The sequence below is a fragment of the Miscanthus floridulus genome, chromosome 2 (assembly GCF_019320115.1).
Source record: "Miscanthus floridulus cultivar M001 chromosome 2, ASM1932011v1, whole genome shotgun sequence".
Lineage (NCBI taxonomy): Eukaryota > Viridiplantae > Streptophyta > Magnoliopsida > Poales > Poaceae > Miscanthus > Miscanthus floridulus.
The window spans coordinates 164,206,236-164,231,575 of record NC_089581.1 but is presented as its reverse complement, the minus strand read 5'-3'; the positions used below and the strand labels follow the sequence as shown (position 1 = coordinate 164,231,575).

Genomic DNA, 25,340 nt, shown 5'->3' with positions numbered 1-25,340 from the left:
AAGGCATTAGTTTAGGCGGTTTTGCCACAGCAGCAGACGTCTCCTTTGTAGCGGGCAACACGGTGCCGGTCAGTGCCCCTTCTCGTCGGCCTGTATACTGCTAGCTGCCCTCGAGATGCGGCTTTGGTCGCCGCGGACTCGGTTCCTTTTCGTCACATAACGCGACGCGTTCGATGATCCATGGACGCTTCGGGCGTTATGGGCGAAGGAGTTGTTGCATTTTTTTGAATTTAAGGAGTTGTTGCATTGATGATGAAGTTGTTGACGAACGCGTCGTCTCTACGGCCGGCCGGGCGGCTTGTATAAGTGCATGTACGCCTTCCTGGTGACCGAAGAAGCTTACTGCTGCTACTTGCATATACGTGTACATACTTCTATTAGCTTGCTGCATACCTATAGATATGTACATAATACACGGACGCAACTTGCTAGCCTGTTTCTTCTGGCACACCTCACGTACGTAGGCGATTAGTTCTGCATCGTGCCTCTTGTTTATAGGGCAAATACGTGAATCCTTATGCATTCGGGTTACTAGCTAGCTTCTTGCATTGTTAGTCTGTGATCAACAACTCTCGTAGATAAATATACGTCTTGTTTAAATTTAGGGTGTAAAGTTTTAGAGTGTCACATTGGGTGTCGTATGAAGGTGTCGTATGTGGTGTTCGGATATTAATAAAAAAACAAATTACAGAATCCGTTAGTAATCCGCGAGACAAATTTATTAAGCCTAATTAATCCATCACTAGCATATATGTTACTGTAGCACCACATTGTCAAATTATGGACTAATTAGGCTTAAAAGATTTGTCTCGTAAAGTAGTCAGAAACTGTGCAATTAATTATTTTTTAATCTATATTTAAAAACCATGCATGTGTTAAACATTTGATGGAATAGGGAGTAAATTTTAGAGAGGAACAAGACAAAGCCATAGACATACGTCATGTATAGTGGCCGCCGGGCTCTCTTTCTTAAATGAGTTTGAGCTCCATTACATATTTTGAGAAATATATATCCACTGCAGGGACAGACGTCATGTATAGTGGACCCTGTTCGTTTTGCTAAAAAAATAAGTCGAAATACTTTTTCGACCGATTTGTTATAAGAGAAAAACACTATTTTAACTAAAAAAACAAATTAAAAATTATGAATTATAATACAAGCGAACAAGACCATAGATAATTATAAACTTTTATAATGTCGCAGAGGTAAAAGTCTCCTGAGGCCCGGCCCATGAGATCTGACATCAGGCCTATCCCCTGCTCACCCCTCCCCTCCCCTCCCCGCACCCCGGCACGGGATACGCGCACGAGCGCTCCGCCCGCTCGCCGCTCTGCCCGCGCCGCCTCTCGCGTACTCCTTCCCCTGCTCGTCGGTCGCGCTGTCGTACTCCCTTCCCCTGCTCCCGTCCACCGCACGCGGCCACGCACCAGCGCTCCAGCAGACCGGCAGCCCCGCTGCCCCGCGCGCCCACGCCGCCATAGCAGGCCAGCACCTCCGCCTCTGCTCTGCCCCTCTCCCCCCATGGCTTCGCGTCCCCCGGCAGTAAGCGCTCAGCTGTGCTCGGCGTAGACGGCACCCACTCCGACGGCGGGGTGAGCAGAAAGAACAAAGAAGGCCCCCGCCTGTTTCCTCCGTCCTCCATAGTTCTCCATAGACCATAGGCACAACAAATATATACTACGGCTCCAAATTGCCTGAAGCGGATTTCGCTGGGAGCGGATTCGGCCCGCTTCTTGTACAGCCTCAATTTCAATCTCGCTCCTCCTCCAACGGCCCACGCCCAAACCTCCTCCACCCCGTCCAAAACCCCCACCTCCGCAGCCATGCTTGGCCGCCTCTTCCTCCACCACGCCCGCCGGCGCCTCCACTCCTCTGCCACCGCCTCCTCAGTTCCCCTCTCCAACCCAACCTTCGCCATTTTTGGCGCCAACACCGGCGTCGGCAAGACCCTCGTCTCCGCGGGCCTCGCCGCCGCGCTCCTCTACTCCTCGTCCCCTTCCGTCTCGTCCGTCGCCTACCTCAAGCCGCTTCAGACTGGCTACCCCGTTGACTCCGACGCGCGCTTCGTCTTCAGCAGGGCCCCCGCGCTGCTCCGCGCCTCCGCTTCCCCCCGAGCCACCCGCCTCGTCGCCTCATGCCGCACCCTCTTCCCGTCACCCGCCGTGGAGGCCAAGGCGGCGGAATCCCTCCACGAGAGCCAGGAGAAGTTGGTGGTAACCTACGGAACGGGTGCCGCGGAGCAGACGAAGGTGCTCGCGTGCTGCACGGCGTACGCGTGGCGGGAGCCGGTGTCGCCGCACCTGGCAGCAGAGAGGGAAGGAATGACGGCAGGGGATGATGAGGTCAAGGGGTGCGTCGCACAGTGGCTGCTGGAGGAAGGCGTGGGGGAGGGTGGAGAGGTGTGGAAGGTGCTGGAAACTGCTGGTGGCGTTGCCAGCCCCGGTGCCTCCGGTACTCTGCAGTGCGACCTCTACCGGTGCGCGTGCCTTTCACTCCTTGCAGCTTGGCTATTGATTTCATACACATGCCTTATTTCTTTGCTTGATTTTATTGAATTTGGATATGATGTGTCTAGGACAGAATGAACAAAATGACATTTGGGTTTTGTTTGTTGCCTGTGGTGGTTGTGCTTGTGCATTGCAATTCAGCATCGTGATAATTGATCTGATGTCCATGCATGTTGCATTGCATATACTCTATCTGAAATATAGTTCAATGGAAGCATAATTTAGTAGACTTTTATATGGAAATCGTAGTATAAATGGTATTCCGTACAGCCATATCGATTTTTAGAAGAAAAAAAAGGAAGTTTATTCCGGTCTCTGCAAGAGTTTTGCACACAACCAATTCTTATTACAGTTCCAGCCTCTTGCTGTTCTTTTAGCTCTCAAAAAAGCGAAACCAAACAAAGGGATGATGGACTAAACGCTAAGCCTTTTCAATGACGACCATCAATGCTTGGTGAATATTTCCATAGGACCATAGGCACAGTCTATCATGTGACATGCCCACTTCAAAATAGGCCTGTTGCTCTTCTTCTGCAGGGCGTTCCACTGGTAATTGGAAATAATAGTGAAGGTTTTTTCCAACATTGTAAAACCGAATTTCATTACCAAAGCGATGGAATTACAAAGTTTGCAAGTTCGCAGACATAACTTGCTGCCAACAACTTCCCCACGCGCATGCCTCTGACCGAGGGATCAGCTGGCACTGGCCCTACCGAACACATCAAGCAAGACAACAGAACAAACAAGGTTCGCCAGCAAATACCAACCCAAGTACGGCTACTTAAACTTTTTCCGATACAGGCCAGGGGCACTGCCATTAGCATGCAGGCTGGAAAATAGGACAACTACAGAAGACGATCACCCAGCGCCATGAATGATGAGTTGCCGGTCATCTTGGTCGTCTTCCTCCGTGACTTTCTTGTGGAAGTAGAGCGATGTCGCCTTCAGGCTCTCCTCTCCTTGCTTCATTTGCCTTTCCTTGTCTGGCTTCTGCAAGCCTGCCCAATAATAAAAAAAGGAGCACATCATACAGATAATCTCAGTAGGAGATTTGATTCTTTTGTCCTCAAAACAAACAGCATTTCTTGTGCACCATATTGCCCAACAAAGAGCCGCCAGCCCCATTGCATATATAGGTTTACTATTCGGTAAGCTAAGCTTGATCCAAACCCAAAACTGATCAATACTACAAGGTCTGCAACTGACTCCAAGGGCACATGCAATCAGACTCCAAATGTATTTCGCCATCGTGCATCCAGAAAAGAGATGTTCCACTGATTCCTTTTCTGTACAAAAAGGCACATATTTGACGTCCTTTACAATTTCTTTTTGTGAGGTTATCTTTAGTAAGGATAGCGTTTTGAAGCAGAAGCCTCATAAAGATTTTGTGTGTGCTCGCTGCAGCTTTTCCTGGCTGTGGCCGCAGCTTCTTCAGTTCATGCTATAGTAAATCAAAGTTATAGAGCTTCAGCCACAGCAAGTGCAGCCGAACACTACCAAATTTTAGGGGGATTTTGGCTTGCCAAATATGTTTAAAGTTTTGTCCCTGATCCTTTCGACATAAATGTTTATACACTGATTTAACAAGAAAGTTCTGGATTTTTCCCAATCCCATTTTGCCTTATTCTTCTCATTATTCGCATTGCATCTATATAGGATGTCATGCAATCTCCTAAAATGGTTCTGCGGATCCTCCGAAAGCCATCTCCTAAAAGTTAGCCACCAATTTCTCATTTTTATAGTTGCAACTGAGCAAGATTGCTCTTCATTGATCTCATATAACCTTGGAAACTTGTCTTTAAGGGACACCTTCCCACACCACTTATCATGCTAGAAGCTTGTGTTTTCCCATTACCCGCAAGCATGATTCTCCCTCTTAAGTAGATATGTTTTACTTTAAGCAAATCACTCCACATGGGAGAATTGTTATTGCTTTTTTTCAGCTTGGAGATACCACCAGATTTCATTTATTCCTTTGAACAATATCATGCCAAATACCGCTACCATTTTCCACCTTATGCCACCACTTACAAAGCAAACTAATGTTCATTTTTCTCAGATCTTTGGTGCCCAATCCTCCCTTTTCTTTGGGATTCGTTACCTTTACCCCTTTACCCATTTGGCTAGGTGATATTTCTTTTTCAGCCTTCCTCCTTGCCAAAAAAACTTTTTATAGTAGTGTCCATCTTTTTTATGGTAGAGATGGGTAGGAGAGACTAGACATGGCGTACAAAGGCATGCTACTTAGGCTGGAGCTAATAAGAATCATTCCCCACCCAAAAAAAAAAAGGAAAAAAGAAAAGAAAGAAAGAAAATGCTAGAGAGATCCCCTTCCATCCATGTAGCTTCTTTACCATCTTTTTTCTCAATTGGAAGGCAGTCAACAATATGTAAACTGGTTCCGGAGACAGGGACACCAAGGTACTTGATAGCCCATTTACCAATTGCATCGTTAAACATATTAGAGAAGTCAACCATTTTGTTCATGTCTTGGCTAGCCAGAATCACCTCACTTTTTGAAAAGTTATAATATTCAACCCAGATATGGCTTCATTACATGTATAAGAGCAGGTTCAAATGAGCAGCCTTTTCTTTGTCATCTTGAATGCAAAATGCAAAGAATGGTGTCATCAGCATATTGCAAAATGGCCACCCCATTATTAATATATTCAGGGACTAACCCTTTGATCAGATTATTGGTTTGTGCGAGGTTTGCCATCTTGGCTAAAGTGTCTACAGCGATTTTATATAAAAAGGGGATAAGAGATCCCCTTGTCTAACTCATTCCCAGTTTTAAAATAAGCCCCTGGATGTTGTTGATTTTGATGCTAAGGGCCCCATAGGTCAGGATCAGCTGTATCCATTCACACCATTTTTTTATTAAGACGTCTCTGCCTGAGACATTCAAGCAACTGTTCTGAAGTTTACTAAGCTGTATTTTGAATATTTTCAAAGAGGTAATACAAGATTCTACAGTTGTTTTCAAATAAGCCTAAAATTTAGCTAAATTCAAACATCTCGAGTTGTATGATGCAACTTGACTCCCTAAAAATCGCTGCCAGGAATCCCTATATCTCATTCTTTGTTTCCCTCCCCATGTTGTCAGTTGTCACTGAGATCGCCTGAAGGACATAAAAATTATTTGTGCCTATGCTCTAGCCTTCTCTTGCTTCCACAGATTCTGATTTGTCTTTAGGTGAGGATAAACAAATGACTGTTCAATTGTTCTTGCACTGGAGCAATTCCATGTTATCGCAGCTCTGTAAACAATTACATACTCCAGTTTCTGGTTCTGGATATTATCTGGCTAGCTTACTATTGGCAATTAATGATTCCTGAATTGTAGTTTTTGAGCTTGTGAATTCGTCGAATAAAGCTTGTGATGTTCTGCGTATTATTCTCTTTATTTCTTTCCTTTCTTTTACAGTTTAAGTTTTGCATGTAAAATAAGTGCTAGGTCAAGTGATGGATTAAAATTCAAAATGCCTTAACCTCTTAAATCACCTTCTGATGTTAACTGTTAGCTTGAAGCCTTGAACATTTTAAACGCTTATTTGTTGAGTTGATCTTTTATCTGGCTGTTATTGATTTGTTTCAACCCTTGACAGGCCTTTTAGGTTACCTGCTATTCTTGTTGGAGATGGCCGTCTTGGTGGTATTTCATCCACTTTGTCTGCGTATGAAACTTTGTTGCTTAGAGGGTATGATGTGAGCGCAGTTATTTTGGAAGATCGTGAGTTATCAAATGACAAATTCTTGCTTTCTTACTTGAGAAACAGGTTTCTATTCATGACCATCCGTTTAATTCTTTTATTTTATTAAATCATTTAAATGAATAGTTCTGCTGCTCTGCTTTTGTTTATGATAGCTTTAAACTCTATTGATTTTGTTGTTTAGGGTACATGTGCTTACCTTGCCACAAGTTCCTGAAGATCCTTCAGATGACCTGACTGATTGGTTTTCTGAGTCATCCTCTGCTTTTAATTTTCTTAAAGATGCCCTGCAATCATTTCATTCCAGAAGAATAGAGAGGTTAAACAGCATGCAAAGAAAATCGAAGGATTTATTGTGGTGGCCTTTTACTCAGCACAATCTTGTTCCTCAAGATTCTGTTACAGTAATTGATTCGCGTTGTGGTGAGAATTTTTCTGTGTACAAGGTTTGTCCACTTTCTAGTTCTGCTCTTCTCTCTTCATTATTTCTTCAAAAGAAATTTGTAATGAAGTTCTGATTGTGCAACAAGGTTGGCTGATCAAGTGATCATTATATCAATTCTCTAAATCTTTGATGTAGATTAAAGACAAAATGCTCGTCCCTCAATTTGATGCATGCGCAAGTTGGTGGACTCAAGGGCCTGATTCTAACTTGCAGGTTTTCTCCTCACATCTCTGGCATATGTGATTTATTTTGCTACAAGAACTCCCTTCTACACTTTTTATTGGTAAAGTTGTGTATTTTAACTTTTGACAAGCAATTTTTGTAGCCTAAACTTGTATACTGGAACTTTTGACAGGCAATTTTTGTAGCCTAAAGCCCTAAACTTGTCTTTACTCATTAGATTGAACTTGCAAGAGATATGGGTTATGCTGCTGCAAGATATGGTCATGTGATGTTTCCAGAGAATGTTCATGAGCCTGCTCTTCGTTCTGCTGAAGTTTTACTTGGAGGAGTTGGTAAAGGTTTGTCAATTTAGCTTTTCTTTCACTCAGCATTGGCTCAATTCAAACTCTATGGTACTCTATAATGAATTTGATGTCATATTAATATGAAAATCGACCTGGTGCTTGAAATATGTCTCACCTTCCAACTCTTCCTTTTCTTGGATATATCTAGAGCTTATGTGCCTGATGATTTGTTATGTTTACCTCAAGAAATGAGGCGATTATAAGGATGTGTATGTGAAATGAGACATGCTTTTATGGGTCATATCAATAGTTTTACAAGATATCAATAGTTTAACCTTGTAAAATATGGTTATTTCTTCCTTTATTTCAATATTTGTGTTATGGTTTTGTTTTCTTATTTATTTTTTGCAACTCTATCCACGTGGGTGATAGCATTATTTCTTTTCGTGTGCCTGTCATATTTGTATTGGCTTATTTTGTGTCACAACTTCCCCTTTTTTCTCAGGTTGGGCTTCTCGAGTCTATTATTCAGACAATGGATCCACTGCGATTGAAATTGCTCTGAAGATGGCATTTCGTAAATTTTGTCTTGATCATGGAATTATGTCTGGCAGTGAAAATAGTACAAGAAATGAAAGAAACATTCAGTTGAAGGTATGTTACGGCCATACTAAACATCCCTGTCTTCCTTAATTATTGACTGAACTACTAAACAGTTCACAGTAAGAGAATGATGTTTTTTGTTTATTCTTCACAACCGTCAACCTCAGTTGATCACCATAACCCTGTGTTTATTTCAGTAATTATATTATATTTCTTATATGTTTTAGTATTTACAGGGGACAAATTAATATAAATGTTCAATGTTGTATAAATAACTGTAAATGCCCATTTTGTGCATCCTAATATATTCTTAACAATTGATTCCTCTCTAGGTACTTGCTCTAAATGGTTCCTATCATGGTGATACTCTGGGTGCTATGGAAGCTCAAGCTCCATCAGCTTATACATCTTTTCTTCAGCAACCATGGTAATGAATTTGAGCACTGTAGTTACTATACTGAATGTTTTTAGACTTCTACTCTTCTTGAGTTCGCTTTCGGAACTGTGCCCTTTTCTGTCACTTTACTATGCTGATTGTCTTGGTGTTTATACTCTTCAGTGGTTCTCTGTGCCAACTGTGGTCTTTTCTGTACCAGCCTTTTCTTTGATAGCCTAATAGGATTTTTCTTTTCTAGTTTTTCTTGAGGGAATTTAGTAAGACTCGGCCACACTCCTTTTTTTTACAACCTCCTACCTTGCTGTTGGTTATCTATCAGTAAGTAAAGCTGAGATCAATTACATGAGGTTTCTTTTGTAGGTATTCAGGTCGGGGACTTTTTCTAGATCCTCCAACTGTGTATATTAAAAGTGAGGTCTACAATATTTCTTTGCCCCAATCAATGCAGCATGATCCTCAGACATATGGTGATACATGTCAGTTTCTTGTGGTTGACACATCAGATCTAATTCCTTATGGGTGTTTATTTAATTTGTTCTTTGATTCAAAATGCAGGCTTTTCTTCACAAGCTGAAGTCTTTTGCAAGACCAGGGACAAAACGTTTGCTGCTGATTTGTATTCGTCCTATATAAAACAGAAACTATCAGAATTTTCTTTATCAAGTAGCTCTGAACATCTTGCAGCACTAATTATAGAACCAGGTAAATAAAGTTTCACTCTTTGAGCTTCTTGGGAATATTTCCTTTTTTTTTGCTCTTTAGCCTTTAGTATGTCTACTATCATTTCATACTAACAGCTGACAAAATCTCAGTACTTTTCCATGCCATTTACTGCTTCAACCTCATTAACCCATATTTGTGTAGTAATACAAGGTGCAGGTGGAATGCTCATGATAGATCCTCTTTTCCAGCGAGTACTTGTCAGTGAGTGTAGAAGTCGAAAAATACCTGTCATATTTGATGAGGTATTTACAGGATTCTGGCGTCTTGGTGTGGAGGTAATACTTGACAATACCTTTTCAGAGGATAAATAGATATTTTGTTTGTATTTCATAATCTTGGTAACTTCTCTTTCAGTCTGCTTCAGAGTTACTTGGTTGTTTACCTGATATCGCCTGCTATGCGAAATTGATGACTGGGGGAATTGTACCATTAGCTGCAACCTTAGCAACGGAGGAAGTTTTTGAATCCTTTGAAGGTGACTCTAAGGTAATCATCTTGAATGTAAATACATAATTGGTCTCAACCATCTTGAAGCATGAATGCATGATCGTTGATGTTATGTCAAAAGTATCACAATGAATGCATCATTACAGTTTAGCACTGATTCTATTTTTTACCTGGTCCAGCTCACGGCACTCTTACATGGCCATTCCTACACTGCTCATGCCATGGGCTGTACTGCAGCACTAAAAGCTATGCAGTGGTACCGGGATCCATCCACCAATTCGAACCTTGATACTGACCTCATGAAGCTCAAGGAGGTAATGAAATATGTTGTTTGAGTAGGTAGAACTGGTTATTTAAAGTACTCCCTCCATAATCTTTTCTTAGGCGTATGCAGATTTTACGTTTTTGAAGTTATGTAAGTCATGGAGGACGCACCGAGGCATCCTCCGATAGATTCAAAGCAGCATCCAACCAAGCGTCTGGCAGTTACTGCTGTGGTCCAAATTCCAAACATTGTTTTGCATGCATGCATCCCATTCAGGTGCTTGCCTTTGGCTTTCATCAGGCTACGAAGCGTTGCATGTATACATGCAGTTGGCAGAACCAATCTGCGGCAACGACGTGGCCGCACCGAGTTCAGTGCTTCATTAATCTTTCACCTCGTATCTGAAAACCCGTGGATACGCCTTAGAAAAGATTATGGAGGGAGTAACTCACATGAATTTTAGAATAGCTCAAACTAAGATAGATTAAAACTATGGTCTGTGATACTCCCTTTGAGTGTCCTTACCTCTTTGATATATGATACTAGTTGAATTCCCCACGCGTTGCTGCAGGAATTTAAGAATCATATAAATGGATATTGAGTGGACGAAGCAAAGTAATATCATATTATTTCATTAGGAGGATGGAGTATGATAGGAATTTTAAGGGGTAAATATGAAAATAAAAGCAATTGGTTGGGAACGGTAGTAATATATAGGTAGTAGTTTCCTGAAAATCCGCACCTGATTGGCATCATACATGGTGTGGGTTTAATCCACCTTGTCACGACTAATGAACTTATAATATGCAAAAAAGAGAGAATAAATGAAATGTACGGACTTGAGAAAGTTAGTACTGCAAATTACTTGTGGCATGAGCAGAGAAGACAACATTCAGACTGTCCATGGCCTCCCAAAAAATGAAAGTTAAAACCTAAAAAAAATGTTGTGCTGCAGAGCTGAAGAAACAACTGCCAAGAGAGTAGTGTGTAGCTTCTTAGTTGTACGTCCAATTGTATCGTAGTCATTTTTCATCTTGCTACTGATCGTATGTCCTTATATATCGTGTGGACCAACTGAAAGAGGAAAAGACAAATGAAACTAAAAACATACTATATGAATTGGATTTTCCTGCTGACAATTCAGAGATCTCTAGGCAAAAAAGGAGATGCTTGAAAAATCAATCCTAGCAACTCTTGATGACTTACCAACAAAACTAATCAGCACTCATACAGATCGTGCAAATCCAATATTGAAGGATGCTCCATAGTTTCAACTCCTAAAGAACTGTCATGACGATGGATATAGGAGAAATCTAGGCTACTAGTATTAGGAAGTTACTAACTGGAACAATGTGGTGGCGCTCATATCTGTAGGCGTTGGATGGCTGGCACATGGGTACCGGGGGGCTCCCTGGGCTCCAACTGGTTGTTCCTTTGGTCCATGGTCTTTTCATATATATCTCCAAGGTAGTAGCTATGCGGGTTTGTATTGCAAAAGCCAAATGGTTGCCACAATCTGTAGAACGCAACAATTAAATAGTGGAGAAGCTAAATGGCTGGAGATGAAGAGATGGGAGTTGGAGGGGCGCCATTACTGGATGGAAGTGTACGGACACATGCATGTGATCTGTTGATCACTTCAATTGTCCTTTCTTCTCTCTTGAACGCTAGATGACCTCTCAGCTGAACGCTGGATGACCTCTCAGCTGCCTCACTTAAATTACCCTTTCTTCTTTTTTGAGCGCTGGTTGACCTCTCGGCTGCCTTCACTGGAGGAAACGCTGCAGAGGGGAGTATGGGGGTGGAGGTGGATGCGTGGGCCAGGTGGGAAATGATGACGTGGAGCGCTGTGAAATGAGATAATTGGCTAGTGGGGTTTTGCTTTATAAGAGTATAGGATATAGGATACTGCCGTTACATAAGTGCGCATATTTCTTTTTTTGAAGCCATGGAGTTCTTAAAGAACACTTGTATCTGAATCGTATTTATTATACAAGTATAATATCATTTGAAGGAGAATAGGAGCATGTCCTTTCTCTTAACATTATATCTTGCCAATTCATGCATGTAATTATGCCCTTCAAAAGATAACTGATATGGTTTACTCTCAATTTGCAGTTGTGGGATGGCACACTTGTTAAGCAGTTATCGTCACTACCGAATGTGAAAAGAGTGGTCTCATTAGGAACTATGTGTGCAATTGAGCTCAAGGCTGAGGGATCTGATGCTGGGTATGTCACATATGAATGAGTCATTATATTTTTTAAGCTTCACTGACGAATTTTAGTATTTTTCTTGGCATAAAAAACTTTTAAAAGAGGATCCAATGATGACTAGTTAGTAGTTTGTGTTAGAATTAATTACTCCTTTACTGTAATCTCCTAGCTACCCGTGTAATCCCCTAGCTACCTGTGCCGCCTGCCAGGCTAGGCTGGCCCTTTCGGCTGTCTCCAATCTCTATATAAGTGTAAACCCTCTGTAATCTATTGATCAAGGAATACTAAGCCAGTTTGGCCTTCCTCTAATATGGTATCAGACTAATTACGTTCCCCTGTTTTCCGCTCCACTCGCGCCGCGCCTGACTCCTCGCATCGCGCGCGCCTCGGGCTGCGCCCGCGCCGCGTCTGCTCCTCGCCCGCCGCGCGCCCATGGCCGCCCCTCCTTCCGGCGGCTCGAGCTCGGGTGCATCCGCCGCGGCCACCGCGACGAAGCTCCGCGATGAGGCCCTTGCCGCCGCCCAGAAGCTCGAGACCGAGGCTGCTTCTCTGCGCACCACCAACGAGGAGCGTAGCCTGCAAATCCAAGCGGAGGCCGACCTCCTCAAGTCCGCCGCCGCCGCCCAAGAGCGCGTCCGCGCCGCCGCTGCCGCCCTTGACAAGGAGCGCGCGCAGGCAGACGCCCTGGAGCAGCAGGCCGCCGCTCTCCGGGATCGCCTTCACACCGACTCCCAGCGCGACGACGACGACGTCCGCTCTGTCACCTCCGAGGCCGCGGCCATCGCTCACCTGCACAGCCAGGCCGCCGCGGTCCAGAACATCAAGAATTTGATTCCAATCGTTCTTGATCTCCAGTCATCCAATTATTCCAAGTGGCGCGGCTACGTCCTCCTCGTCCTCGGCCGCTTCGCCCTGAAGGACCACGTCCTCAACGACGTCTCCCGCCTCTACGATCCGGCGTGGGCTCGCATGGATTGCGTCGTCGTTTCCTGGATATTCAACACCATCTCCCCCGACCTCCTGGACGTCGTCCATGAACATGATGGCATCACCGCTCGGGCGGCGTGGCTCGGGATTGAACAGCAGTTTCTGAACAACCGCGAGTCCCACGCCATGCTCCTCGACGCCGAGTTCCGCACCCTCTGCCAGGGCGCCCTCTCCATCGACAACTATTGCCGGAAGATGAAGACCATGGCGGATGCCCTTGCTGATCTTGGCGAGCCTGTTCTGGACCGCACCCTTGTACTGAACGTCCTGCGCGGCCTCAACGACCGTTTCCAGTTCATGTCGCAGCTCGTCACTCGACAGAAGCCGTTCCCTTCCTTTGCTGATGTCCGTGCTGATCTGCGCCTGGCCGAGCTCAACATGGCACCTCCCTCGGGTCCTCCCTCGGCCCTCGTCGCCTCGTCGTCAAGCAAGACCCCTGCCCCCCAGCCGGCCTCTGTTCCTGCCTCCCCACGCCCTCACCAGGCGGCCGGGGGCGCCTCGTCTGGCAACGGTCGCGGGCGGCGTCGCCGCGGCGGGCGCGGCCAGGGCAGCACGCAGGGCGCTGCACAGGGCGGCGCGCAGAGCGGCACGCAGAGTGGCGCGCAGTGGCCCTCCCTCCTCAACCCGTGGACCGGGTCCATTCACATGTGGCCCGGCTCCACCCCTGGAGGTCCGCGCCAAAGTTAGCCCATGCCAGTGTTGGGAGTTACAGGCACTTAGGAACCATCTCCAACAGCGGATAGCTCCCTTCTCCTGTTTAGGATACAAACTGATGAGACCAGATGTCTAGGTCGTTACAAGGCGTTGAGATTATTCACCTGACACATCAAACGTTGTATACCAGAATACTTGTTACGCACCTCTCATATGCGCCAGAGGAGGGTCAGTAGGATGGAGTGAACAGGTCAGGTGGAGATGCAGTAGTCCAGAGCGTCTTCAGCGTCCATTTGAATGTAAATCTTGCAGTCCTGTACTACTATTGCACACCACAATGTTGTGGTCCCAATATGAAAAGCATAGCTGATTAGCCGAACCTATAGTAATATGAAATTGCTTCTATTTTTTTTCTGCGAATACGCAGGAGAGCTGCGTATCATTATAATATTGATTGACCTGGATTGTAATGACAGCTATCATATATAGCCAGCTGTCTGCCTAATGGTCCATCTCATATTCGAAACAAGACAAGTAGTGAAGCCTCAGAACATAACTAACTGAACATTACAGATAAGGAAGTCAAACCTGATCTTCTGTATAGGCCAACCCTACTGGTTTCTGAGCCGCAGCCTCCACCTTAGCAGCTTGATTCTTCCTAATTTGGTACTCAATGCCACATATAACAGATTCATATACACAATTGTGCTAGAACCACTGCAAACAATGATGGATCTGGTCATTCCTTTGGTTGTGTAGTAACACAAACCACAGTATTTTCTGCTGTACCCATGAGTTCATTTGACTCTTGCTTGTTTTCCTCATGGTGCATTGTGGCTTAATTTGGTGAATAGTTCTTACACTTCCAGTTTGGGCTAACTTTTGTGCTTGATTGTGATAATTTATTTAAGTATAATGGTGGAATGTTATTTTTTTTAAAGGATGCTGGAATGTTATTTACCACTGTGCTACGAGTTTCATGCTGTTCCCTCTATAGGTACGCTTCACTCTACGCAAGTTCCTTGGTGCAGCAGCTCCGCAAAGAGGATGATATTTATATTAGGCCCCTGGGTAACGTGATATACCTCATGTGTGGTCCATGCACACCCCAAGATAGCTGCACTCGACAACTCCTCAAAGTACACCGCAGGCTTTGTGAGCTCAATTGACTCGATCGGCTGGGAATATGATTGAGAGCAGACTTTCGGAGTTTTGTCTTGTGACAACTTAAGTTTCAGGCCATCAGTTAACCATCAGGTGATGTTTGGTTCCCCAAATGGCAATGGCAAAGCAAAGGGAATAAATACCAGCGGCAGTATGAAGGGAAGCTTTGTTTGCTTGTTTTGTTTGGTTCAGTATCATTCCATGGAGGCTGCCGTTCCTAAACTCGATGGTACGATGGATTAGTTTTAGGGCGTTAGTGATGATAAAATATTAACTGAATGCTTTGCTGCCGTTACATTGTTGGTACTCAGTTTTGGCTCTGTTCATCGATGTATTTTTAGGTGTAGCCCCAAAGGGTTTGCGACGTTTTTTTCAACACAAAAAGTTCGAGTTATGTTGTACATTTAAAAAAAGGAAATAAATTATTTAAATAAATATTTTTTTAATAAAAAGTATATATTCACGCCCAGCGGCTCTCGAACCCACAGTCGCCTGATTAGAAGTCTGGACGCCTTATCCATTGGGCCATGGGCGCTCTTTCAATTTTTGTTCACGTGTTAATCATGTACTCTCCCCATTGTTTGGGCTTATTTGTCTTATAAGTCATACTTTTGCAGTGAACGAGCAGTATTTTTCTCTCATACCAAATCAGTAACAGTACTTTCAGTCATGGCTTATCAGCCAAATAAGCTCAAACGAACCGGGCGTATAAGTCGCTTCGGCTTTTATCGGAATACATGGTAAAATGGATGAACCAAAAAAGTCAACTCGACTTATAATTTGGAACGGAGGGAGTATGGTAAACATTAGTAGGCACAGACTTTGCCCTCACCCCTATGAATAACACCATTAAGGTAGTGTTTGGTTTGACATTTCGTGATTACGGAGGGTTAAGAAATCTGGTAGCACACGTTTGTTCGGTGCCGTCAGCTGTCAGCAATCAGCTAGGTTGCAATTGGATACCAGCCTTTACAGTGCAATCGGTAATCAGCCAGATTGAGAGGCTCTCCGGAGCACAGTCAGATCATTGTAATTATAATTCTGTACAATTTTTGTATCTGATGTCGTTACATTAGGAAACAAAACAAAATATCATAATGATTGACCTGACCTTTCCCGCCACCTTCCTATTTGATCGGCCTTCTCTGGAGGTGTTTCTCCCTTCATTTACTAGCTGTAAAGTGCTTGGTTCGTTTTGTTGCAGATGTACAGAGCCAGCCAATTTAGGCCCTATTCGTTTCGCTGAAAAAACAAGTCGAAATAATATTCCGGCTGATTTGTTGTGAGAGAAAAATACTCTTCCGGCTGAAAAAACAAGCTAAAAAATACGGATTATAAGACAAACGAACAGGGCCTTAGCTGAGGTTGTACCGTGCCTGTCTGGGCGATCTCTTCTATTTAATATAGCGGGCAGCTCTCCTGCCGGCTCATTTCAAAAAAGATTGAGCCCACCTTTATACAGTGTAACCTGATTTAGTTACCATTTTGCATTACCACTGGTTGAAGCAAACACCACCATGTAAATCCTAGAATAAATCTAAAAAAAAGACCATGCTAAGTCAAGTGAAGGATTTCAACGTGGGTGAACAGGTTTCACCATAGAAAATCTAAACAGCCGAGCTATACTCCGCTTGCCACTGTATGCTATGTTGAATAATAGAATGAAAAATATAGCAAAATGTATTAGATTTTAATCTACAATGATGAAAATTGCATCTGAGAGGAAAATGAACATTATGAGGTGGACACATCACGTCACCATCACCACCACCAACTAGACCAGGTACACTAAACACAGGCACCCCAAATATGGTGTGCCTTCGCAAATCCAATATCCATATACATTCCATCAAGCCTCCCTGCCTCACCATTTAGCTAAATACATTATGCATCAAGAGATAAAACTCTCTGTGCCTCCGATAAAATTCTTCCTCCATTTGTCGACATCCGAACAAATCATAGAATAAAGTAGAACGATACACATGTTGTTTTTCTTTTTAATCACACCCCTTGCTGCTGCTGCTGAAGCTGTTTCCTTAGCTCCTTGCGCAATATCTTGCCCGATGGAGCCTTGGGGATCTTGTCGACAAATCACTTCCCGGACCTTCTTGTAGTAGATCACCTGGAGCAAAAGGTCCCTCAGTCAAAAGGTTGGAAAAAAAAAGAGAGGACAAACGCATGTATTTGTTTCTTTATTTATCTTGAATTCTATTGCTATTCCACTGCTAATGTTCAGATTCAGCATCAGAACGTGAACTCAAAAAGAAGCAAACATTTTCTAGCTCAAGAAAATAACAGTACCTCCGTGGCCACAAATTGTTTCATGTCATCTTCGGTGAGTTTGCTCCCTTTGGCCTTGGCCACAAAGGAGACTGGGATTTCCCCGATTTCTGGCTCGACTTGTTTCCTGCAATGATCGTAGACACCATGCATCTCAACGACTGAATGAAATAGGTACCAAGCATCCATTGTTGCGCAAACCACCTAGCTAGTAAACAATATTGCATTACATGAGCAAACTCCAGAGTCCAGAGCCAATTTGCCAATGTTGGTTCTGGTTCAGCAAGCACTTATCACGCAAAGACGTGGAAAGCGATCACCAGCGCGCACTGGAATGAGTTTCGGGAGTCCGAACAGCCCCTTTGAATCTCACCAGTGCATCAACGCATCATCAATTCCTGGACTCAAGAATAAACTAAGAGTCTGTTTGGATCCTACGACCAATAGTTAGCTACTAAAAATTAGCTAGAAACATGTTTGGATCCTCAAATAAGATCAGCTAATGTCTTACCAACCACCCAGATAACAATTAGTAGCTATTAGCTGATTTCTCTCAACAATTAGCTATTAGCTGATTTTCCCCAGCCAACACAGCTAATAGTTAGCTAGGTGGATACAAAGAGGGCATAAGAACCAAACAGCACAGCTCATATGCTTCGCCTTGTCCTGCTCCTAACAATCACACATGATTTCCAGCAATTGGGTTCACACTTCACAGATAACACACGCTGCAGCAGCACCAAGCCCATGCCACTTCCACCACCACCATTACATACAGCCCACCGACATGGAATCTGAAGCACAAGGAAATAAAGCATAAAACGAAGGCACAATTCCAACCCGACCAACTTACTAATGGCAATGAAACGCTGCAGATAAGGGAGGAAAAGCATCAGGTATTCGTTGAGATCTGAAAGGAAAGTCGTCTTAGACAGACGATACCATATCATTAGCTGACCATGGCATTGTTGCGATAACATTGTCCCATTTACAATACCAAGTTACCAACCGTTTCAGTGGCCACCTATCCACAAGAGCAGGAGTCTTCACCATTGTGTTTACAGCAAAATTGTGCATCCCAGAACAAAAGGGAAACACAACAATGGTCAAACTAAACTTCTCCATATTTTAAAGCTTGACTGAAACTATGGCACTAGTTACCATATCATGTAAGGCTAATTAGTAAGAGGATCTGGTTTTGAGAAGATGGTAGAAGTAACAATTGCGAGAGAGGTCAGATCCGAAGGTCTTCGATGTCTGACAACAGGGTTGCTCCACCAGCTGATCTTTCATCTGGGAGGCTAACCACCAACTGGCCACAAGCACCAGCTATATCTTGACCCATCTGCTGGCGAACAGTGGTTCTGATGTGGTAGATGCCTTTTAGGACCTTTTGGAACTTCTTCACATTTTGGTCACTGCTTGTCTTGAAATTGCTTGATGACCCAATTGGATTGAATGGTATTAGATTGACAACCTGTTGGTAGTTTAGAGAACATATTGATCACTCCATTTCCATACACAAAGGTGAATGTACAAGTAATGCTACCTACATATGTCTTGACCATCACTTGGTATTAATAGGCTCAGTGTACAAAAATTACACTAGTAAGTTATTGCAAAAATTTTGAAACACATAAAAACAGGAGTGGGTGACAATTTCAGAAAGACCAATCAAAGATGTGAATAATAATCAATTCAAAACACCTAGAAGAAATTTGGGGTACCAGGATTACTAAACAGAAATGTCAATTGTCAAAAGCAAACAAATAGGGAAAGATGGAAAAGTAAGACTGGTGGAGGCAATACAAAATGGATTGAATAATGAACATAAGAAGTTACGCAAAACTGCCTCGTTAGACGTCTTGTAAAAAGAAGTGACTACAAAGGAACTAGAGCAAAGTAATAATGATAAAATGAAGTAATGTAATAGTGTCTCACCGCTTTGAACGTTTCAAGCAGTTTACCAAGCTGATGAGCACGCTCCTCCTGATCGTTAACTCCATCAAGCATAATGTACTCAATAAAGATGATCTGCTTGCTGTGATGAAACATATGAAAGTGTAATCAGAAATCAAATTTCCATGCTAACGTTTTGACACTGGTAAGAGATGCATTATTGTAATCTCACCTCTCATTTTGATAGGACTGCAGCGCATTCATTAACTTTACTAAAGGAAAGGCACGTGCAGCAGGCATTATCTGACAGCGTATGTCTTGGTCAGGAGCATGCAATGACACAGCTAAATTCACCTTTGGAAGATCTGCATTGAATTTGTTGATTCCATGAATGATTCCGACCTGCAGTTGCAATGTAACGGGACGATTAACACTAGAATTTATTACAACTGCAGTAATTATTAAGAAAAATCAATCTATCAGCTTCTCTAATTCAAAAGTTCAATCTTAAAACAAACTTTTAGCAAAAAATACAGTGGCAGAACACACCATGGCTTCAAAGCTAATATGGAAAAAATCGGTTTGATAAATGAGCACACATATAAATAAAATTAACAGGCATAGAAAAGTTTTTACCACACAACATGATGGAAACAATGAATTCTATTGTAAACCTAGAAGCAGCAATAACGTAAGTGAAAAGAAAGGTTTGGCATCAGAACCACATATCTTATGTAATAACTGTATTTTAAAAAACATGATAAATGTTAACGTTTAAATTCTATGTGCTAAAACAAGATATACTTGCTAGCAACAAGGTGGAATAGAACAGTTATCCAAAGAATATACAGCTGGCCAGCTACACAATTTATCAAGTTATATTAGCACAATTGAATAAACAGTTTTTGACGGATTCGCCATTGTGTGGTTTATCACACCAGAAATTCATTAGGTCATTCAGAAGTGTACCAGCAGTCACTAAACAACTATAGTTTATAAGAATATTTCACTACTAACAAAATATAGTGCTTCAACAAAAATCTCGAGAATGTGATTTCACACAAAGGTGATTATCCAAGTATGCTTACAGTAGATACAGTAATTCTCTTAGGTGAAAGCTGGAAAGGAGATCCTGTAAACACTCCGATTGCTTCAACCAAAGCATTATAGTTGTTCATCGGCTCCCCCATTCCCTGCATATAAATAACATTAACACCTCGCTAACCTCTGGAGGACACTAATACTATTATAACAAACATCAAATAGAATTCATTTATCATGGTTCTTCTCAATAATGACATGACACCACCCAGTTCGAAGGATGTTCACATATGTAGATAATAATTTACAATTTTAAAGTTAAACATGCACAAACATTTAGCGACCCACGAATTTTTAGCAATCAGCAAAGCAGTGTTTCTAATTTCTATATCAAAGAATCAGCAAAGCACATAATCTATAAGTGCCAGAAAACATGAACATGAAAGAATAAACCATGTTTACTATAATAATTTAGAAACTAACTCAAACAGCATACCACTAGTTTTTGAGACTGGGAAACCCCTATTCTATTTATAGGTAAAAAGGGATAACTGTAATACCAGCAGGAACTTTTACAAGAACCATTGTCACCACTCACCAGCAAAAGGAAAGCAGATCAACATATTGCCAGCTCAATCCATAAATCAAGCAAACTAGCTAAGAAAATTCTGGCATTCATTCTATACATGTAAACTTTGCAAGGAATAATTTCCCATTTCTACAGTGGTAATACTTGCAAAATGAAGCATTGTTTGTCTGTAAGCAAATTGCCCCCAATGTAAAGTATATACAAATATCAAGGTAATAATGCTCAGTATCATCACAATGATCAAGTTAGGAATACAATCTAATGTGAGGGTGACATGTGATACTTGTTGGCAAAAGAATGGAGTAATGGATGTCGTTTTCCAATCTATGAATCTTACTGAGCTTATTTGTTCACAGAATCAATGACAAAACCAAGTAACAAGTTAAATCTGGTCAGTATAATCAAGATGAAAATAACGCTACAAAGGATCACAAAAGATGCATAATCATCGCATTCAAATGCCACGATTTTTCTTTCTTAGATAGAAATTTCAGGCAATCGCTACTACTTGAGTGAAAATTACCATGAAAACAACATTTCGGATCTGAGAATAGCGGGATGCATGGACCAGCTGCTCTACAATTTCTCCAGAAGACAGATTGCTTTTGAAGCCCATTGTTCCAGTAGCACAGAATCTGCAGCCCATCTTGCACCCAACCTGTTTAGTATTGTAGAAAGAAAGTCACCAAATAACAGTAAAGTAACAAGTTTACCAAGAATCATAACACACTGATGAGAATTAAGTTATGAACAGGTCTTCTGGTAAAAGGTGTTAAACCATTAGAAACAAGTTCTTCCAGACTTGAGCACCTGACATCCAATATAGAAATATATTTACCTGTGATGACACACAAAGGGTTGAGCGCACTCCACCAGGCCGAGGCTTTCCATCATACTTCCCCAGTCGTGTGTCATATCGCATGACCACTGCCTCTACAGACTCTCCATTCTACACCACGAATTTGAAGTCCAATAAGTTGTTCTTCAATGTTAAAAATAGAAAATCTGAAAAGAAAAAACTCTTACAACAAAAAAATGACAAATTTGTGGTTAAAAACTTCTTCAATGCACAGACATAAAATAATTAGATAAACAACAGCCAAGTCAAAAAAAAAGGAGGCGGTCTGAAATAGAATTGTAGCTTGCAAGAAATGTTGTCCACCTGTAAGGAGTTCACTATGCGAAAAAAGGGAGTAGAATTTAAATCGCAAAGTTACAGGCTATCCAATACAGAAGATGCTACCATAAGTCATATAACATATTATAAGGAGTGAAACCATTATATCTTGATCTATTCATTTTGAAGATGACTGAAAACTACAGATATAGAGCCAAAGGGCAAAGAAACTAAAGGATACAAAGTGTGAAATATAAAATCCAAACAAGGAGAATGAAATATCAAATATATAAGGCTTAAGTTGTTCATTTTTTAAGATGACTCGAACCTCCTACTATCTAGCCAAATAGCCAAAAGAAATGCTCCTCCACAACATTTGGTAGAGTTAATGTTAGCAACATGTCAAGCATTTAAGTTATACTTGTCTCTTTTTTTTTCTTTTTTATTCACGGAAGGAGGAGGGGCAAAAGGCCCTGCTTGTTAGTTATACTTGTCTTTGCTATAAATATTTAGGGGCTCTTGTGTTCTTGTCCCTACTTTGACGTGAAATTGTGATTTTGCCCTTATTTTTCTAACTTTGTGATTTTGCCCTTAACTGTAGCAAAGTCAACGCGATTTTGCCCCTGGTCAACGGTAAAAACAAGGGCAAATTCGCGTTGACCAGGGGCAAAAACGCGTTGACTTTGCTACAGTTAAGGGCAAAATCACAAAGTTAGAAAAGTGAGGGCAAAATCACAATTACACATGTGTGTAAGGGGCAAGAACACCATTTTCCCAAATATTTAATAATTGGATGGTTCAGGTGCTAACTCCGCCTATATTGTCTCAACATAGTAGGTCCCAAGCTCTGGTAAAGGAGGAGGGTTGTGATAGGCGTGGCGAGCCAACGTTAAATCTAGTCATTCTAATGGAGATGAAACCCGAAAGAAAATCATTGGGGCGAAAACCCTCTTAGCGACGCGCTATATCGGAACCCAGGTATGGTGTTAAATGGGCAAGGGCCGGGTCGGCACCTCCTTGGTGACGCGCCGTGTCGTGATCCGAGCATGGTGTCAAGTGAGCAAGGATCGGGTCGTCGCTTCCTTAGTGGCGCGCTACATTGACGCCCGGGTGTAGTGAAAAATGAGCAAGGGTCTTCACATCTGAATCGACGGGTGCGAAGGGTAAAGAAGCTAGTCGAACCAATTAGGATCCGTTTAGGTAGTTGGAATGTAGGGTCGCTTATAGGTAAGTTAAGAGAATTAGTTGGTATCGCGACTAGGAGGCGTGTAAATATATTATGCGTTCAAGAAACTAAATGGAAGGATCAGAAGACGAATGAGGTGGACAATACATGTTTCAAGCTTTGGTACACAGGGACAGTCGTGAATAGAAATGGAGTAGGAGTTTTGATTGATAAGAGCCTCAAGAATGGTGTGGTGAGAGTAAGAAGGCAAGGAGATAGGATTATCTTAGTCAAGCTTATCGTTGGTGATATGGTCTTGAACGTAATTAGTGCGTATGCCCCCCAAGTAGGTCTCGACGAGAGTGCTAAGAGACAGTTCTGGGAAGACTTAGATGACCTGATTAGAGTTGTACCTAGTAGTGAGAAGCTTTTTATAGGAGATCTTAATGGACATGTAGGTACTACAAGCACAGGTTTCGAGGCAGTTCATAGAGGTTTTGGGTATGGTAGTAGGAATCGGGAGGGGGAGGAAGTTCTGGACTTCGCGGTAGCTTTTGACCTGATGATAGCCAACACTTTCTTTAGAAAGAGAAAATCTCATCTAGTGACCTTCAGTAGCGGACAACACTTTAGCCAGATTGACTTTGTCCTCACAAGAAAAAAGGACAAACGAGCATGCTTGTGTTGCAAGGTGATACCATGGGAGTGTGTTGTTTCTTAACATAAGCTTTTGGTGGCAGACTTTCGTTTTCAGGTGCGTGCCCGTAGGGATAAACAAGCTAAGATTAAAAGAACAAAGTGGTGGAAACTGAAAGGGAAGACGCCAGGGGTATTCAGAAAAAGGGTTATCAAAGAGGGCTCTTGAAAGAAAGAAGATGATATAAACAACATGTGGGAGAAGATGGCAACCAACATTCAGAAGGTGGCCTCAGAGGTGTGTGGAGTAACCAAAGGAAGTGAAGGCGAGGCTAAAGATACTTGTGGTGGAACGAGAAAGTCCAAAGGGCTATTAAGCAGAAGAAAAAATGTTATAGACGCTTGTACCATGACAGGAGTGTGGACAACATAGAGAAGTACAAGGTGGCAAAGAAGACTGCAAAGCGAGCTGTAAGTGTGGCAAAGGGTAGAGCATACGCGGATCTTTACCAACATTTGAGTACGAAGGAAGGAGAGAAGGACATTTATAGGATGGCTAGGGTTCGTGAGAGAAAGACAAGGTACTTCAACCAAGTTAAGTGCATTAAGGATGAAAAGAAGCATCTCTTGGTGAAGAAGGATGAGATCCGACATCGATGGCAAGAGTATTTTGATAAATTGTTCAATGGTGAGAATATGGACACAACCTTTCAGTTGAATGACTCTTTTGATGACACCAATAAGCGTCTTGTGCGGAAAATCCAAAAATCTAAAGTCAGAGAGGCGTTGAAAAGGATGAAAGGAGATAAAACGATGGGATCGAATGGTATCTCAATCAAGGTGTGGAGATGCCTCGGGGACATAGCTATAGTATGGCTAACCAAGCTGTTCAACCATATTTTTCGATCGAACAAGATGCCTGATAAGTGGAGGAGAAGTATATTGGTACCAATCTACAAGAATAAAGGGGATATTAAAGTTATACTAATTACCGAGGAATTAAGTTGATAAGCCATACTATGAAGCTATGGGAGAGAGTTATCGAGCATCGCTTGAGAGCAATAACGCGGGTCTCTATGAACCAATTTGGTTTCATGCCCAGAAAGTCAACCATGGAAGCTATTTGCTTAATAGTTATGGAGCAGTATAGGGAGAAGAAGAAGGACATTCACATAGTTTTTATTGACTCGAAGAAGACTTACGATAAACTTTGACTACAACACCAGTGGATTGCATGCTTTCGCACGCCACATGCCACATTTGTGCATGCGCAAATTACCTGCAGGGAGATGAGGAGCTTGGTCGTGGTGCGGTCCTTGGAGTCGGCGGCAGCGGTTAGCGTCGACGTGGTCGGCCGGAACTTCTGCCGGAGGAGCGCGTACGCGGCCGCCGGCAGCGACGGGACGCCATCCAGGTCGCTGCACCTAGGGTTCTGAAGTACGTACCTGCGCACGCAGAGAGAATCACTCCTCAGGTTAAACAGAAAAAAAAATATAAAACTTGGGACTTGGAGAAAGGGAGGGAGATGGGCGGGATTGTGGCGTGCGCCTGTGATTTGGCGTAAAGAGGCGTACTTCCAGATGAGAGGGATGAAGTGGCCGGAGATGCCGGCCGCGGAAAACTCCGAGCGGATGTAGGCGGCGTCGAAGACGGAACGGTGCGACGACGTCGCCCTCGATGACGACGCCATTGGGGTCCGAAGGAGGAAGGGGAAGGGACGCGGCGGCCGGTGGCGTTTGGGACTTCGGGTGCGAAATTGCGTTTGCGGCTTGAGTGGAGTACTGGAGTGGGGGCTCTGGTGTGGGGTTTTTGACAGGGCTTTGAATGAACCGTGGAAGTCTAATCGAGCGCACAGTGACACTACAGTCTACTGTACAGTGTATGACCGTTCCAAATCCTAAGATATTTTAAGTTTCGATCCAAGAAAAAAAATATAATTATAGGATAGTAAATAATATTAGCATTTATGTCTTCAAATAAATTTATGATAAAAAATATATTTTATAACTAATTTAATTGTACTT

At 42.7% G+C, this 25,340-nt stretch overlaps 2 protein-coding genes across 4 annotated transcripts; one reads left to right on the top strand and one right to left on the bottom strand.

Annotated features, from left to right (window-relative positions):
* The first annotated feature begins 1,289 nt into the window (after positions 1-1,289).
* LOC136540440 (bifunctional dethiobiotin synthetase/7,8-diamino-pelargonic acid aminotransferase, mitochondrial-like) lies at positions 1,290-15,067 on the top strand. 2 transcript variants are annotated; one of them, XM_066532448.1, is made up of 14 exons: positions 1,290-2,477; positions 6,117-6,287; positions 6,406-6,667; positions 6,802-6,879; positions 7,067-7,187; positions 7,639-7,787; positions 8,069-8,163; positions 8,494-8,600; positions 8,689-8,835; positions 8,998-9,131; positions 9,211-9,342; positions 9,483-9,617; positions 11,687-11,799; positions 14,423-15,067. In XM_066532448.1, the coding sequence occupies exons 1-14, from the start codon at positions 1,825-1,827 to the stop codon at positions 14,592-14,594; spliced, it is 2,469 nt and encodes an 822-aa protein (XP_066388545.1). In that variant the 5' UTR covers positions 1,290-1,824; the 3' UTR covers positions 14,595-15,067. The 2 variants fall into 2 exon arrangements, with proteins under 2 accessions (XP_066388545.1, XP_066388544.1); XM_066532447.1 differs by having other exon boundaries at positions 8,494-8,609; positions 14,423-15,066.
* Positions 15,068-16,375: 1,308 nt separating this feature from the next.
* LOC136540439 (uncharacterized) lies at positions 16,376-25,087 on the bottom strand. Of its 2 annotated transcripts, XR_010779955.1 has the most exons (10): positions 24,891-25,087; positions 24,596-24,761; positions 21,237-21,347; positions 20,922-21,056; positions 19,857-19,961; positions 19,001-19,170; positions 18,811-18,910; positions 17,100-18,346; positions 16,891-16,996; positions 16,376-16,711 (listed from the first exon to the last, which is right to left on the bottom strand). XR_010779955.1 is itself a non-coding variant. In XM_066532446.1 (8 exons), the coding sequence occupies exons 1-8, from the start codon at positions 25,004-25,006 to the stop codon at positions 18,104-18,106; spliced, it is 1,146 nt and encodes a 381-aa protein (XP_066388543.1). In that variant the 5' UTR covers positions 25,007-25,087; the 3' UTR covers positions 17,077-18,103. The 2 variants fall into 2 exon arrangements, 1 of the variants encoding a protein (XP_066388543.1); XM_066532446.1 differs by lacking the exons at positions 16,376-16,711; positions 16,891-16,996 and having other exon boundaries at positions 17,077-18,346.
* Between the last annotated feature and the right edge of the window lie 253 nt (positions 25,088-25,340).